The sequence below is a fragment of the Coptis chinensis genome, chromosome 5 (genome assembly GCF_015680905.1).
Source record: "Coptis chinensis isolate HL-2020 chromosome 5, ASM1568090v1, whole genome shotgun sequence".
NCBI lineage: Eukaryota > Viridiplantae > Streptophyta > Magnoliopsida > Ranunculales > Ranunculaceae > Coptis > Coptis chinensis.
The window spans coordinates 75,920,136-75,934,226 of NC_141460.1; the positions used below are offsets into that span (position 1 = coordinate 75,920,136).

Below are 14,091 nucleotides of genomic sequence, written 5' to 3' on the forward strand. Positions count from 1 at the left end.
AATTGGTCAATAAAGTGTACTTAATGATAAGCCAATACAATATACCCAAACTGTACTTTATTGAAAAGAGAGGGCACGGGGCTTTGCTCTTGATTTCTGGCTTCTTTTAAAGTTTTCAGAACAGAATATACAAGAATCAAGTAAATCATAATCAATAAAATCTTGCTGCATGATCCAAAAACGACTGTGTGGGGATGGAAGATGTATTTAGTCAAGAAAAGTTGCAAACTCCTTTTCCAACAAACATCATTCATTTCAAGTTTCATCTTATAAGATCTATAATTTGGCAAATCGCAAGTCACTGTGGAGGAGAGACAAATTCATCAATGCAGGAGAAATATTCAGAAAACCTTAACAGAACCTCGACTTGATTTAATGTAAAAGGCAGCATGGCGTGAAATGTGAGAGGGCTGCGTTATTTGGGGTCATAAAGTGTCATAGAAAAGGTCTTCACTACAAAAACAGAAAACGTGTTCCAATATCTGTCATTTTACTCCTTTTTCTTCCAATCTGTATGCCATAGGTCAATTTTAGTCCGATAAACAGTTTTCAAGTTCTGCCTGATGATAGGAGACTTTTAAAGAGTTTTGCTTTGTTTGAACAGATGCTAATTAAATCTCTCAGTTAAATTATCTGAGAATCTAGGCTCAAGTGACTTTGTCCGGTCGATCAGATTGTAGGGACTCTAAGGAACCAGACTCTCCTAGGCCTGAAAGAAGTCGGCAAGAGTCAGATCATTGACATTTGGTTCGGTAATCTTGCAGCTAGCTCAAATCCTAGACTTTTCCCTACTCTGATATACATTTCAGCTACGTCGCCCTGCACTTGGTATCATTAAGTCTTTCCATTTTCTAGCATTTAAGCCCTTATTGATAATCCAATCAGGTATGTAAGGTGTCATGGGCCATTAGAATATACACATCATCCAACGACATCTCCAGGAGCGTACTGTTTCTACCTAGTATCAGCAGCAAGTCTTCGACATGAAGTTTTCCACTGCCATGACTTGTCTACTCAATAAAATCAGAATGGTACAGAGAATTCTGTACCATTAAAACTATCATGTTTATCCAAATAAATAAATAAATAAATAAATGTATCAGGATACATATCGGGGACATCCAGTATATTTCCTCTTGCTGGTCCTGCCATTGGAACACTTGTCGTGTTAACCCTCTGCAGTCCACTCTGTTCACTAGCATTGGCATTTCCTTGAAAATTTCTTTCTTCAGCACCACTACCACTTCTCAAAGCACTTCCTGTGTATGACATGAGCAGTTGAAGATTTTTGGATACATAGCAACGAATAAGCATCCACGAGAGAAAAATATGAGTTACCTGAAAGTTCTGACCAGATTCGGGTCTGATCGGATGGGTTCTCAGACATTGCAGCTCTTGACCTATCCTGTTGTGCTTGGGAATCTCTTCTGTTATCAGTGCGGGCTCCTGCAACTGGATGCTCTAAAGGAATTCCTTCTTGAAGTTGGGACACAAGCATGGTTGCTAAGACCAATGTCACGTCAAAGTCGGAATTCGCTCCATCATCTAGATCAAACTTTGGAGTCATTAAAATAGGCTTGTTTCAAAATCAAAATCTAGATTAACCATGGAACACTCTACTCAGATTCTCATAATGTTTAAAAAACTTATTTTTTTAGATAATGTTACATTTAAGTGTCTATTACCATATAAAGATCTAGTTGATACAAAAAAGACTAGAATAGCAAACAGACTTTATGAATCAGATGTGCTGCTGGTTTGATAACAATGCATTGATTGTCTTTTCACTGATAGTATAAAATCTTACGAAATAGTAACATGGTAAGCAATGTACGAAGACGTAAGAAGTATGAGTATCTTATTCGCCAGCTTTCTCAAAATATAAGTGAACGTCAACTTCGCAGAAAGAAAGAAATGCCTGAAATTATTAAGATAGATACAGTTACAAAAGATGCTTGAGATAAAGGTGAATAATTATTATACGCTAATTAGTTATTTGTGTGAAATAAAGTTTAGAGGCATATGTCAGGTCAACATGCCAGAGTCGAAACAGTAGTGAGAATGGTTATGATGCAAATGAAGAACAATATTTACCTGTAACGTGATCAACTACATATGCTCATAGTACACCCCCTTAAAAAGGGATTGTCCCTATGCATCATGGTGATACCCTTTCACAGCTGACGTAGGGAATGAACCATTTTTTTGGCCTCATGTTTATTTTACTTCTGTATAAAAAGCACTAAAAAGTGGAAGTTGAAGAAATATACACTATACCTTCAGCTCTTTCACAGCAAAAGTAACATCTACAGGATCTCCAGTATGTGTATATTGCAAAAACTCTTCCGTAGGATCTATCCAGAGCTGAGTGTGTAAGGCAGTCTCACTGGCATCTGCAATTAAACAATGTGGTCGCCTTTTAAAGTCCTAATAAAGATAATTTATATAAATAGATCAAAACCACATATAAGGCTACCCTTGGTAGGATCTATATAACTTCTAAGTTCAACAGCTTTGCCCCCTATTTCATTTGAAGCATCAGTAGGCATTGAATTCTGCTCAGTCGCTATGACTGTGATCTCCTGAAGCGATGACTGGAAATTAGCTAGCAGTCTGTTCAAATCACGAGGTCTTACTACAAAACTACTCGGAAACTTTCTCCTGTCAAGAGAAAGGTGCTGTATATCGGGTTCAACATTGCATGTAAGCCAATAGGCTTTCCTCATACCTGCAGCACATATTGTGGAGAATATCCAATAAGATAACTGATGCAAACAGAATGCACACAATTGTGCTGCAGCCAGATGAACCTTAGTCCTCAGGCAACCCATCTATAGCATATGACAACAACCTAAAAAATCAGCAAATTTAAATAGGAACTAGAAAAGATAACACAAGAACCAACCAAGTATATACATTGGCAAGCAATGTTGATACACTATGAGAATCAAATTTTCTTCCACCATGTTCAAAATTACAATTAGCATAGACACGAGGGTTCTTTATTTTCTCATGTAAAGTACTTTTACCATGTAGAACAGAGGACTTCCATAAAAATATGTGCAGATTTTGAGTGTCCATGTGCGTGTCTTGATGATACAAACAACTTTACGGAATTATAACCTTTTGTAAGGGGCTGAATCTAAGAAATCAGACATTATCACATATTCGTAAGATGAAAGAGCACAGAGAATTGTCACAGAGCATAGAGGGGAAGCATTGAGAGAGGACTATAGCATTTGCTTGCATTAGTTAGTTGACAAAGGCTCATTACACAAAAACACAGATATAATCATTTCAATGATAATGATAATAATGATAATAATAATGATAGTGGAATTCAAATGTGCATCATGATCTGTGAATACCCACGTTTTGCACTATGTTCATTGCTTCTTGTTTTAAATCTACTCAGCTATATTGTACAACACCAAAGAGGGATTGGGAACATACCCTTCAAATTCTAGGTGAGTGCTTAGCCTATCAATAATCACACAGAGTTCTCTCCAGTTTGGATGTAGCTTGTCATCTACTAGAAATTCATGAACCACACTATTCACCTCAATGAAACTACAGCCTGGGATTTTCTTCTCAACTCTCATCCCTTTCATCATCTTCCTCATCTCCACAACTTTGTCCCACTGATTTACATCAGCATATATGTTTGATAGTAGAACATAACACCCCCCATCTTCTGGAGCTAAATTTTGAAGGTGTCTCATAACGTCATCACCAACAGTGGTGAAACCATGCAACTTGCAAGCACTAAGGAATGCACCCAGCACAACTATATTGGGATCCATTGGCATGCTTCTTATTAGATCTTTAGCTTCGTGAATAAGACCAGTTCTCCCTAGAATATCCACCATACAACCATAATGTTCAATCTTCGGTATAATGCCAAATTCTTTCTTCATGCGGTTGAACTGTCTGCGACCTTCATCCACCAAGCCTATATGACAACAAGCACATAGCACACCAACAAATGTTACATCATTGGGTGCCACATTAGCAGATTCCATTTGTTTGTACAACTCTAGCACCTTACCCCCATAGCCATGCATAGCAAGTCCACATATTATAGCATTCCAAGTACACACATTCTTATTAACCATGCTATCAAAGACTCGAAGGGCTTCGTCAATGCATCCACACTTGGCATACATGTCAACGAGAGAAGTACCCAAGAATACATCATACTTCACTTTGTTCCTACCCGCATAAGCATAAATCCACCTACCCATATCTAGCGCCCCAATCTGACCACAAGCTGAAAGAACACTTGATAAGATTACACCGTCTGGTCTAATCCCATCATTCTGCATTTCCTTAAAAAGTTCTATACCTTCACTCCCCCTTCTACTTTGAACATAACCTGAAATCATCGCACTCCACGAAAACAAATCCCTCTTCGACATTCTATCAAACAACAATCTCCCAACATCAACAAAACCCGACTTACAATACCCACTAATCACCACATTCCAAGACTCAACATTCCTCTCAGGCATTTCATCAAACAATTTTCTCCCCTTCTCAATCTCACCACAACTCATAAACCCACCCACCATAGTATTCCAATTAACCACATTCTCACTCCTCAACTCCTCAAAAACCCGATACGCCAACTTAACATCACCACATTTTGAGTAAAAATTCATAAGACCATTTCTAACAAATGAATCAAAATAATATCCAAACTTGAAAACCTTTCCATGAACAACCTTCCCCTCTTCTTTATAACCAATGGGTATTAATGAATAAGCCTTAAGAAGAAAAATAAACGTAAATTTATTAGGTTCAATGCCATGTAACACCATTTTATTATAAAACTCAATACCATTTTTAGGTTTTTTTATCTCTACAAATCCTCTAATGATACTAGTCCATGTATATGCATTTGGTTCACTAATTTGATTAAATACACCAAGAGCGTAATCGATGTTTTTGGTAGTGATGGCGTAAAATTCTAGTAGTTTTGTTGCTAAGAAGGTGTTTGATATTTGGTCTGTGAGAATTAGTTGAGCGTGAAGTTGTTTGATTTGGTGGACAGTTTTGCATGATTGGAGTAATGAGAGTGTTTTTTGTTGGTTTGGGTTTGTGAGTGTTGTTAATAAGTGACGATGAAGAGATGGAATTGTGGAGAAATGAGGCATTAGCTACTTTTTCCATTAGAACATAGTTCAAATGTTCACAAGGCCTACTGTGGCTTATTTAATGATTGTTTATCTCATCTAAATATATCTTCAACGTCATAATTAGGAATACGAGTTTAATTAGGAATCAAATAAAGGAATGAAATATTAGGAAACAAGTATAACAAAACACGACTGCTTCCGAGTGGAGGCCAATAAACAAAATTATGCCTGCAAAATAGCAAATAAACAATAAAATTGTAAAGAATGATAAAAAGTTATAATCACATAAACTACTTAGAGCATTCCCAATACAAGTAACTTTTTTTCACCTCCACGTAAGACTATTTCACCTCTTTGCTATTTTTATGGTGAAAAACAAAAAAAGAAAAGGTTGGCCAATGCAGAGGTGACTTTAAACTTCGGACGGAATGTTTGATTCTGTTTGAATGTAAAAATCGAAAAAACGATCGGACGGAATGAAACATCCCGTCTAAAAAAAAAAAAATCGAAAAAACAAGCGGAACGGACATTCCGTCCGGAAAAAAATCGAAAAAATATAAAAAAAACACACGAGACGGAATAAACACATTCCATCCGAAGCTCACAACTCAGTGAAAATCTCAGTAGCAAGTACTATTCTCGTTATGACTTAGTTACAAGTTACTGACTTTGTCACCCTTGTATTGGGCAAAGATTTTTGGTATTCAAAGGTAAAAACTCTCAATTTTCCTTCATAATGACTTGCATTGGGAATACTCTTAGAAAAAAAACACTCATTTCCAATGCCTGAAGCTATGTGCACGTGGTGGTTCAGATTAAATCCCATGTCTCGAGATGTGTTCTAAGTAGAGTGATATGAGTTTAAAATGAATTAAAAAATATGATCTTGGACACACCCATAAAACCACTCTCATACCCCATAGCTAACTAAAGTTTTTGTCATACCCCAATAACTCTCAATCCAATAATATCTTCCAAATTCATTTAGAGTATTTTCAATGGGTGATATTGGACACACCTATAAAAACACTCCCGTACCCCATAACTAACTTAAGTCTTTACCATACCCTAATAACCGTCTCAATCCAATAATATCTCCCAAATTAATTTGGAGTATTTTCAATAAGGGCAAAAAAAAATTAAAAAAAATAACGACACCTCTTTTTGGTATCCATCTGTTTTGAGTGAAAGTTTATTTTCGCATTCTTTTTCTTCATAAATCCGGAATTCTTCTACTATAAAAAAAACTCGTGGATGATGAGAAAACATTTTTACCAAATACCAAGAACAAAATTAGTAATATAATTTGATCACTGCAGTGTCTCATGTCTTGCCTAAGGAATTGCGATTTCTCAAAGTAGTCATACCAGCTACACTATAGTGAGTACATTCTTTACATCGAGTATTTAACTACAGAAACACAGTGGTTAGAATTGAGTACCTCTTAGGTATCAATGTATCATAAGTTCAATCCTATTATCACGTGTGTTGGTTTGTGGAGACTTTTGTCTCTATCGCAGCTTTCTCGGTTTGTGTTTCGAGTGATTCAAAATGTAACTTTTTCATAAAGCTAGGGACAAGTTCGATGAGACTAAAAATGCATTTGATCTCTAGTATGAAAACCATAGAAGATCCAAACTCTGAAGAAAACAAGATATTGGGACTGATTATGGATGTCAATCAAAAATACCATAAGCAAACAAGATCAGTACCATAAGCAAACAAGATCAGACGGGAAGACACATGTTAAACAATTTAGCCAAGCTGACCAGATCCAATGACTTATTTCTTATTAAGCAATAATTGGGTAGCCAACAGAGTGTTACCAATTGGCCAAATTATTCTCAAGGATTCAATGCATTTTAACAAACTGTGTAGTTGAGACATATAGGGTTTTCATACTTCCGCTGCCCTAAGAGTGAATAGTTATGACATATGAACAAAATCGAACACCACTGAAAGGTTTGCATGCAAAAGGAACTTGCTCAGTATTATTGGGTTTTAGAAATACTGCAAGGATCAATACAAGACTGCATTACATAGAACAAGACGGAGTTCTAGACTATATTATCCCAAAATAATTAGAAAATATGTATAACTAAGCATGAAGTATCCTTCGATATCATTTTTTAGGGTTAACTAGTATTACCCCCCACTAGATGAGCCAATTAGGATTTCCCCCCCACTAGATGAGAAATTAGGGTCTCCCCCCTAAATACACACAAAAAAAAAAGTCAAAGTGGGTTGACCGAAATTTTTTTGTGTGTATTTAGGAGAGAGACCCTAATTTCCCATCTAGTTGGGAGTACTAGTTCACCCCATTCTTTATACCTATGTCTCTTTATCCCAAATAGGTCTTCCTCCACTGGCAGGTTTTCCAGGTAACTCCCATCCATTTTGGTGCGCAATAAGCAGGTTTTTCAAATTACGCTCAAGAAAATAATCTTTTTTTTTGGTACGCCTAATAAAAAGAAGGGCAATTTAGGAAGTTAAATGTGTCTAAAATTATTTTATTTATTTATTTTAAAATTGGGGAACGGGAGTGATTTTATGGGTGTGTCCAAAATCACCCTTTTCAATATGGAGAGAAAAAAAAAACAAACAAAAATAAAAATAAAACAAAAACGCCCTTGCGGTAATCCAAAAAATATGCCCTTATGGTAATCCCAAAAAATAAAATTAAAAATAAATAAATAACGGCACTTCATAATTCAAAATCATTAGTTGTTGATTGAGACTTAGGCTGGACAAAAAACATGGGTATTTCTATTTGTCCATTATGGTAATCCAAAATATAATAATTTTATGAGTTTTCCCATTCGTCAAAATTTGATTTTGTTTTTTTTTCTTCAATTTTTTTTTTTTTTTTTTTTGGTTTTTTTTTTGTTCATCCTCATTGTTTTGGTATAGTTGATTCATGCTCATGCTTATTGGTAAGAGAAATGTTGCTAGAGTTAGGTAAATTATTGGAGAAGAATTCAAGAACATTTTCTTTTTCTTTATTTTGAAAGAAAAAATAATAATTAAATGACTTGTTTTGTCTTGGGTACGCGCGCCTAATAAAAAAAATGGTAAATTAAGAATCTAAATGTGTCTAAAATAATTTTATTTATTTATTTTAAAATTGGGGTACGAGAGTGTTTTTATGGGTGTGTCCAAGATCACTTATCAGATACCTAATAAAATCTTTAAATATAACAATTTGGTTAAACATAAAAAAGCCTCTCCAACAATTTAGGGAAAGAGTTAATAGCCTACCAAATTGATTATGAGTGGTGGCCAGGATTTAATCTCGCCAAAGCTAAGTGGTGGCTATGATCAAATTTCTTGCCTTGAGATTTGTGTTTCAAATTATTAAAGTGATAAGAGTTTAAAAATGAATTAAATCCCTAATAAAATCCTCAAATATAGCAATCTGACTAAACGTAAAAAGCATCTCCAACAATTAAAGAAAATAGTTCATTTTTAACAATTTTTTAAACACTTATATCAACTTACGTATTATTGTGTGAATTTAACAATTTTATCAAAAAGTGAACGGATGTTAGTTAAGTGCCGACATGTATTTGTTTTTTCATTTTTAATTTTTATTTCTTACACATCATGTGGGAAATTGAAGACTTTGTTTGACAAATTTCTTCAGCGAAGTCTTCAATTTCTTCAAGCACTAACAAATTTTGGAAAGAAATCCCAATAAAATTTGGTGTTCAAGCGCTAATAAATCAAGAAACCCACTCAATTTGGTTTTGAATGCAAATGAGAACTTGAAAATTTTGATAGCCATTTGACAATAAACATGGATGTGTATAAAAACTGCCAATCATAGTTGATTTTGGGTAATTCGATAATGGCCTGGTAGGCACTTGCCTATTATGTCCTTGGTTGGGAAACTCCACATTAACTACACTAACAAGTTCAAACTCTCTTTCTTATTATTTGAACCAAAGTTGAGATTTATTTGGAAAATTACAAATTAAATATGTAGCTTACATGTTATGTAAATTAAAAAAAAAAAAAGTATAATATGAAACATCGTGATGAAGTCACAAGTAATTTTTAGTAATATATAGAAGCATGTATGCGAAATTGTGAATGATGCTACGCACTGGTTTTTTTAAGTTTAAAACCCGTTGTTTGAGTCTATTATCGATCTCTTTACTAATACATATAAGGGTTTTGTAGACATACCCCATTTTTTGGGAATTAGACATAACTAACTCCCATTCTAATTTTCTTTAGACATGTCGTCTTCCTCCCTTTTAACGCTTGATGCCGGTTAATTAGGTTTGACTCTCATTGACCGTTAGTCCAAGTTTCTATTTTCTTATAATAAAATAATAATAATCTAAAACTCCTATGATGAAATGCCGAATATGCCCTCAATGGCCGTCAAATACATGAATTAAAACTTAAACACCCATTGAGTGCGTTCATCGGTTCATGCTTGTTAAATAGTATAATAGAAAGACTTCATTTTAAATAGCAAATTGCATACGAAATAAAAATCATTGAGGGCATATTCGGTATTTCATCATGAGGGTTTTAGATTATTATTTAGATTTTTTATTGGAAGAAAATAGAAAACTTGTACTAACGGTTAATAAGAGTCAAATTTAGTTGACCATCATCAAGCGTTAAAGTGGGGGGGGGGGTGGTATGTCTAAAAAAAACCCCCCTACATACTATTTAACAAGTATGAACCGATGAACGCACTCAACGAGTGTTTAAAGTTGTAATTCATGTATTTGATGGCCATTGAGGGCATATTCGGTATTTAATTATGAGAGTTTTAGATTATTATTTATATTTTTTATTGGAAGAAAATAGAAAACTTGTACTAATGGTCAATGAGAGTCAAATCTAGTTGACCGTCATCAAGTGTTAAAGTGGGGGAATGTCTAAAGAAAATTAGAGTCGGGGGTTATGTCCAATTCCCAATTATAAATGTTGGAGGGGGGGGGCGAGGGGTGTGATATGTCTAAAAATTCCTACATATAATAAGGCAATATGGTTTTTTGGATTCTAATTCTAATTATGTATAAAAAGTAGTATAATGTTGGGACTTGGGAGACTAATTCAGTGCTTGGGTCCGGGGTTTATCTACTATATATTAAATGATCTGGATACAAAAATATTTACAGATAGAGAAATTAGAATAGCAACCAACTACACTAAATAATTTTGGATGCTTATTAGGCATTTAAAATATTTTTGTAGCATAAATAATAGGTTATTTAGTTCCTTTTTAAGAATTTGCCTTGGGCCCCCACAATCTCAGAGCCGGCCCTGGGAGCACCTATAACTGACGATTTAAACAAATCATTATAAACAAGTAGAAAATACACAATCATCAATACTGTACTTCCTTCTCTTAAACGGACACGTTACTAGGAAGTTTATATAGCTAGTGTCTTGGCAGTGTCGTCCATTTTTTTTTTTAATTTATGACTTATTAATTTGTTTAACACACTATATAAGCTTCCCAAGATTATTAATAACGCATCTAAAGAGCACTCAATTGAAGTCAACATAAAGACTGGTCAAGCAAAGACACATCAGAATTATAAAACAAACTCTGTAACACAATGATAGCTCATTTTCAGTTTGTAACTGATTGTAACAGTTTTGTAGTTTTGTATAAATAGGAAGCACATTGTAATGAACAATTAAGTAAATGAAATAATTATTTTCTCATTTGAGTATTCATCTTATTTTGGTATCAGAGCATTTTTCTCACCTCACAATAAAGGTGGCAGTTTTGTACACGACCCGCTAACCCGACACGAATCCGACACGTGGTGGTAGTTTTGTACACGATCCGCTAACCCGACACGAATCCGACATGAAATTAGCGGGTTTGGGTTGGAAAAAAAGCTTTTGGGTCATTTAAGGGTTGACCTGCCGAACCCGTCAAATAAATGGGTTGGGTTAAGGTCACATATGTTCACTCGAGTAACCATTAGTAGACCCGATTAGTTCTCAGGTCTAATGGGTCGGGTCATCAATCCGTGACCTGTATAACCTGTTTTAAGATAAGTTTAATTATCCCAACAACCTAAAATAAACGACTAAAAGGAGAATGATTAGCCGTCATATTGATTCATTTGATAAATATATGTTTTGTTATTCAATTTTCATTGATATGTAATTGAATTATGGATGGTTTTTGAGAATTAATACATATATTTTTTTTAAATATGTTTTTTTGATAAATAAAATTGTAAAATACTAAATATTTTGCATACATGTTGTTTGTGAATTCAATCCAAAACTGATCTAAAATTTCATCTATCATCCAAACTACCTAAAATAAACGACTAAAAGGAGAACGATTAGCTGTCATATTGATATTCATTCGATAAATATGTGTTTCATTATTCAATTTTTATTAATATGTAATTAAATTATGGATGGTTTTTTAGAATTAATGCATATATACATATATCTCACTCTTCTCTTGAACCGTCGGATCTCGCCCTCAAGATCTGAAGATCTAAACCACTGATAAAACCGATATTTCAAAATTTCGCGGTATTTCAAAATTAAAAAAAAAAAACAAAAATCACAAAAATCACGAAATTGGGTTCTCTCTCTCTCTCGGCTTCTTCTTCTCTGAGGGTTTACTTTGGCAATTCGGCTTCTTCTTCTCTCAAATCTTGAGGTAATTCAACTACCAGTTGCATCAATTCAAATTTAAACTTCTTTTGACTGTCTTTGTGGATAGAATTGATAGATATGTAATTACAATAGTGCACTTTTGGTTATGGTGCTTGCCTATTGGAACGTTTTAATTGACACTTGGATTGTCATTAAACCATAAAAACTTGAATTTTGACTTAATTTAGGTTGATATGATTATAGTTATGATTGATACCCTCGTTTAAAGATGGCGACAATTTCGGTGAACTCTGTCAGAGTTCGGTGAACTAGCATATTCGGTGAACTCTTTCAGAGTTCGGTGAACTCTGTTGTTTTCTTCATGCTGTATTCTGTCAGAGTTTTGAACTCTGTCAGAGTTCGGTGAACTTTGTTAGAGTTTTGAACTCTGTCGTATTCTTCATGCCGTGATTCTCGCCGAGTTTTGAACTCGGCCGAGTTCGTGAACTAGCATATTCGGTGAATTTCGAGGAGTTCGGTGTTCGAAGTTTTGAACTCTGTCAGAGTTCGGTGAACTAGCATATTCGGTGAACTCTGTCAGAGTTCGGTGAAGTAGCATATTCGGTTAACTCTGTCAGAGTTCGGTGAACTCTATCAGAGTTTTGAACTCTTTCGAGTTTTGAACTCGTTAGAGTTCGTGAACTAGCATATTCGGTGAACTCGTCGGAGTTTTGAACTCTGTCGAAGTTCGTGAAAGTAGCATATTCGGTGAACTCTGTCGAGTTTTGAACTCTTCGAGTTTTGAACTAGCATATTCGGTGAACTCGTCATAGTTTTGAACTCTGTCGAGTTCGTGAAGTAGCATATTCGGTTAACTCGTCGAGTTCGGTGAACTCTATCACGCTTTGAACTCTGTCGAGTTTTGATGTTTAAGTTATTTACAATCGTTTATGTACATTGGGATTTTTGATGTTTTAAGTTATTTATATTTTTAATTTTTTCGATTTATAGAAATGGAAAAGAGACATCAATCAATATCGAAGAAGACGTAGTTGGGTCTTCGCCTACTAAAGCCCCCCATTCAAGGCACGCAAACATTAGTCGCTCCTTATATAGGAATGACTTTTACAAGTGTTGACGAGGCAAAGACTTATTACAAAGAGTATGGTCAACAAAGGATTTGAGACTCATGTTAGGACGACTTCCAAGCAACAAAATCGTGGATTTGGTTAGTGGTTGTTTTGGTTTGCTCACGTGAAAGGGTTAACAAGAGAGATGAAGTCCGATCAAGAAATACATCAACTATCCGGTGGTTGCCAAGCTAGAATTCAGATTAAGAAAAAGAATGCATGAAGAGATATATGAGGTCAAGCGTTGCTCATAATGACCATAGTCACGCGGTCCGGTGACCCCATCGAAGAGAATTTGCATGAAAACTAACAAACATATGCCCGGCGTGAAGTGCTTTGACCGAGATATTTAGTAATAACAGTTTATCTGTTGGGAAAGTGGCATCTGTTTTCCATGGAGAGGAAGTTGGGTTTACACATAAAGATTGTTGAAACCATTATTATGGTTTGACCAGAAAGATGCCTAAAGAAGGTGATGCAACTGTCGTGCTGCAATATTTTATGCAGAAGAGTGCTGAGGATCCCCAATTCTACTACGCTATTGATTTAGATGAAAATGGGACTGCGGTGAACTTTTTCTGGGTTCATGGGAGGTCTCGATGCCAGTATGACTATTCGGGGGATGTTGTGTCTTTTGATACCACATATCGTACCAATGCATATTCCATGCCTTTTGCCCCTTTTAATCGGAGTCAACCATCATTATCATCGATTCGATTCAGTTTGGTTCGCATTGTTGCTTTGATGAGACGTAAGATACATTCATATGGCTATTTAAGGCCCGGGCTTGCGACCATGGGTGGTCGGCGCCAACCGCAATCATCACGACCAGGGATAGAGCGATGATCGCAGCCATTGCCAAAGTGTTTCCTAGTACTTTCGTCATCGTTATCGTCTTTGGCATATTATGCAGAAATTTCAAGAGAAGATGTCATTTACCAAATTTGAGACATTGGTAACCGAGTTGAAGAACACTATTTCTTTTAGAGTATAGGATTGTTGATTTTGAGAGAAGATGGTGTACAATCATTAAGAAGTATGAGTTGTCTGAAAATCCTTGGTTGACGAGAGATATATTCAATCGCGGGAGAAATGGGTTCCTTGTTATCTCGGTGGCACCTTTTTATTGGTATGCACACGACGGGTCGAAGTGAATCGATGAATGCTCATTATGACCGGTTTGTCAATTCGACGACCACGCTTTATGCAGTTTGTACATGGTAATG

General features: G+C 35.4%; 1 protein-coding gene across 3 annotated transcripts; it reads right to left on the reverse strand.

Annotated features, from left to right (window-relative positions):
• Nucleotides 1-829: 829 nt before the first annotated feature.
• Nucleotides 830-5,256, reverse strand: LOC147498948 (uncharacterized). 3 transcript variants are annotated; one of them, XR_015195651.1, is made up of 5 exons: nucleotides 3,454-5,248; nucleotides 2,477-2,728; nucleotides 2,278-2,393; nucleotides 1,339-1,545; nucleotides 830-1,259 (listed from the first exon to the last, which is right to left on the reverse strand). XR_015195651.1 is itself a non-coding variant. In XM_086560781.1 (5 exons), the coding sequence occupies exons 2-5, from the start codon at nucleotides 2,724-2,726 to the stop codon at nucleotides 1,024-1,026; spliced, it is 819 nt and encodes a 272-aa protein (XP_086416907.1). In that variant the 5' UTR covers nucleotides 2,727-2,728; nucleotides 3,454-5,236; the 3' UTR covers nucleotides 830-1,023. The 3 variants fall into 3 exon arrangements, 1 of the variants encoding a protein (XP_086416907.1); XM_086560781.1 differs by having other exon boundaries at nucleotides 1,339-1,555; nucleotides 3,454-5,236; XR_015195652.1 differs by lacking the exons at nucleotides 830-1,259; nucleotides 2,477-2,728 and having other exon boundaries at nucleotides 1,407-1,545; nucleotides 3,454-5,256.
• Nucleotides 5,257-14,091: the final 8,835 nt, after the last annotated feature.

Excerpts from the sequence above, each read along its gene's own strand:
- LOC147498948 (XM_086560781.1), bottom strand. The coding sequence starts at position 2,726 with ATGAGGAAAGCCTATTGGCTTACATGCAATGTTGAACCCGATATACAG. Across the intron at positions 1,556-2,277 it reads TTGCTGTGAAAGAGCTGAAG|TTTGATCTAGATGATGGAGC; the intron begins GTATAGTGTATA and ends ATGACTCCAAAG. Across the intron at positions 1,260-1,338 it reads AATCTGGTCAGAACTTTCAG|GAAGTGCTTTGAGAAGTGGT; the intron begins GTAACTCATATT and ends TGTCATACACAG.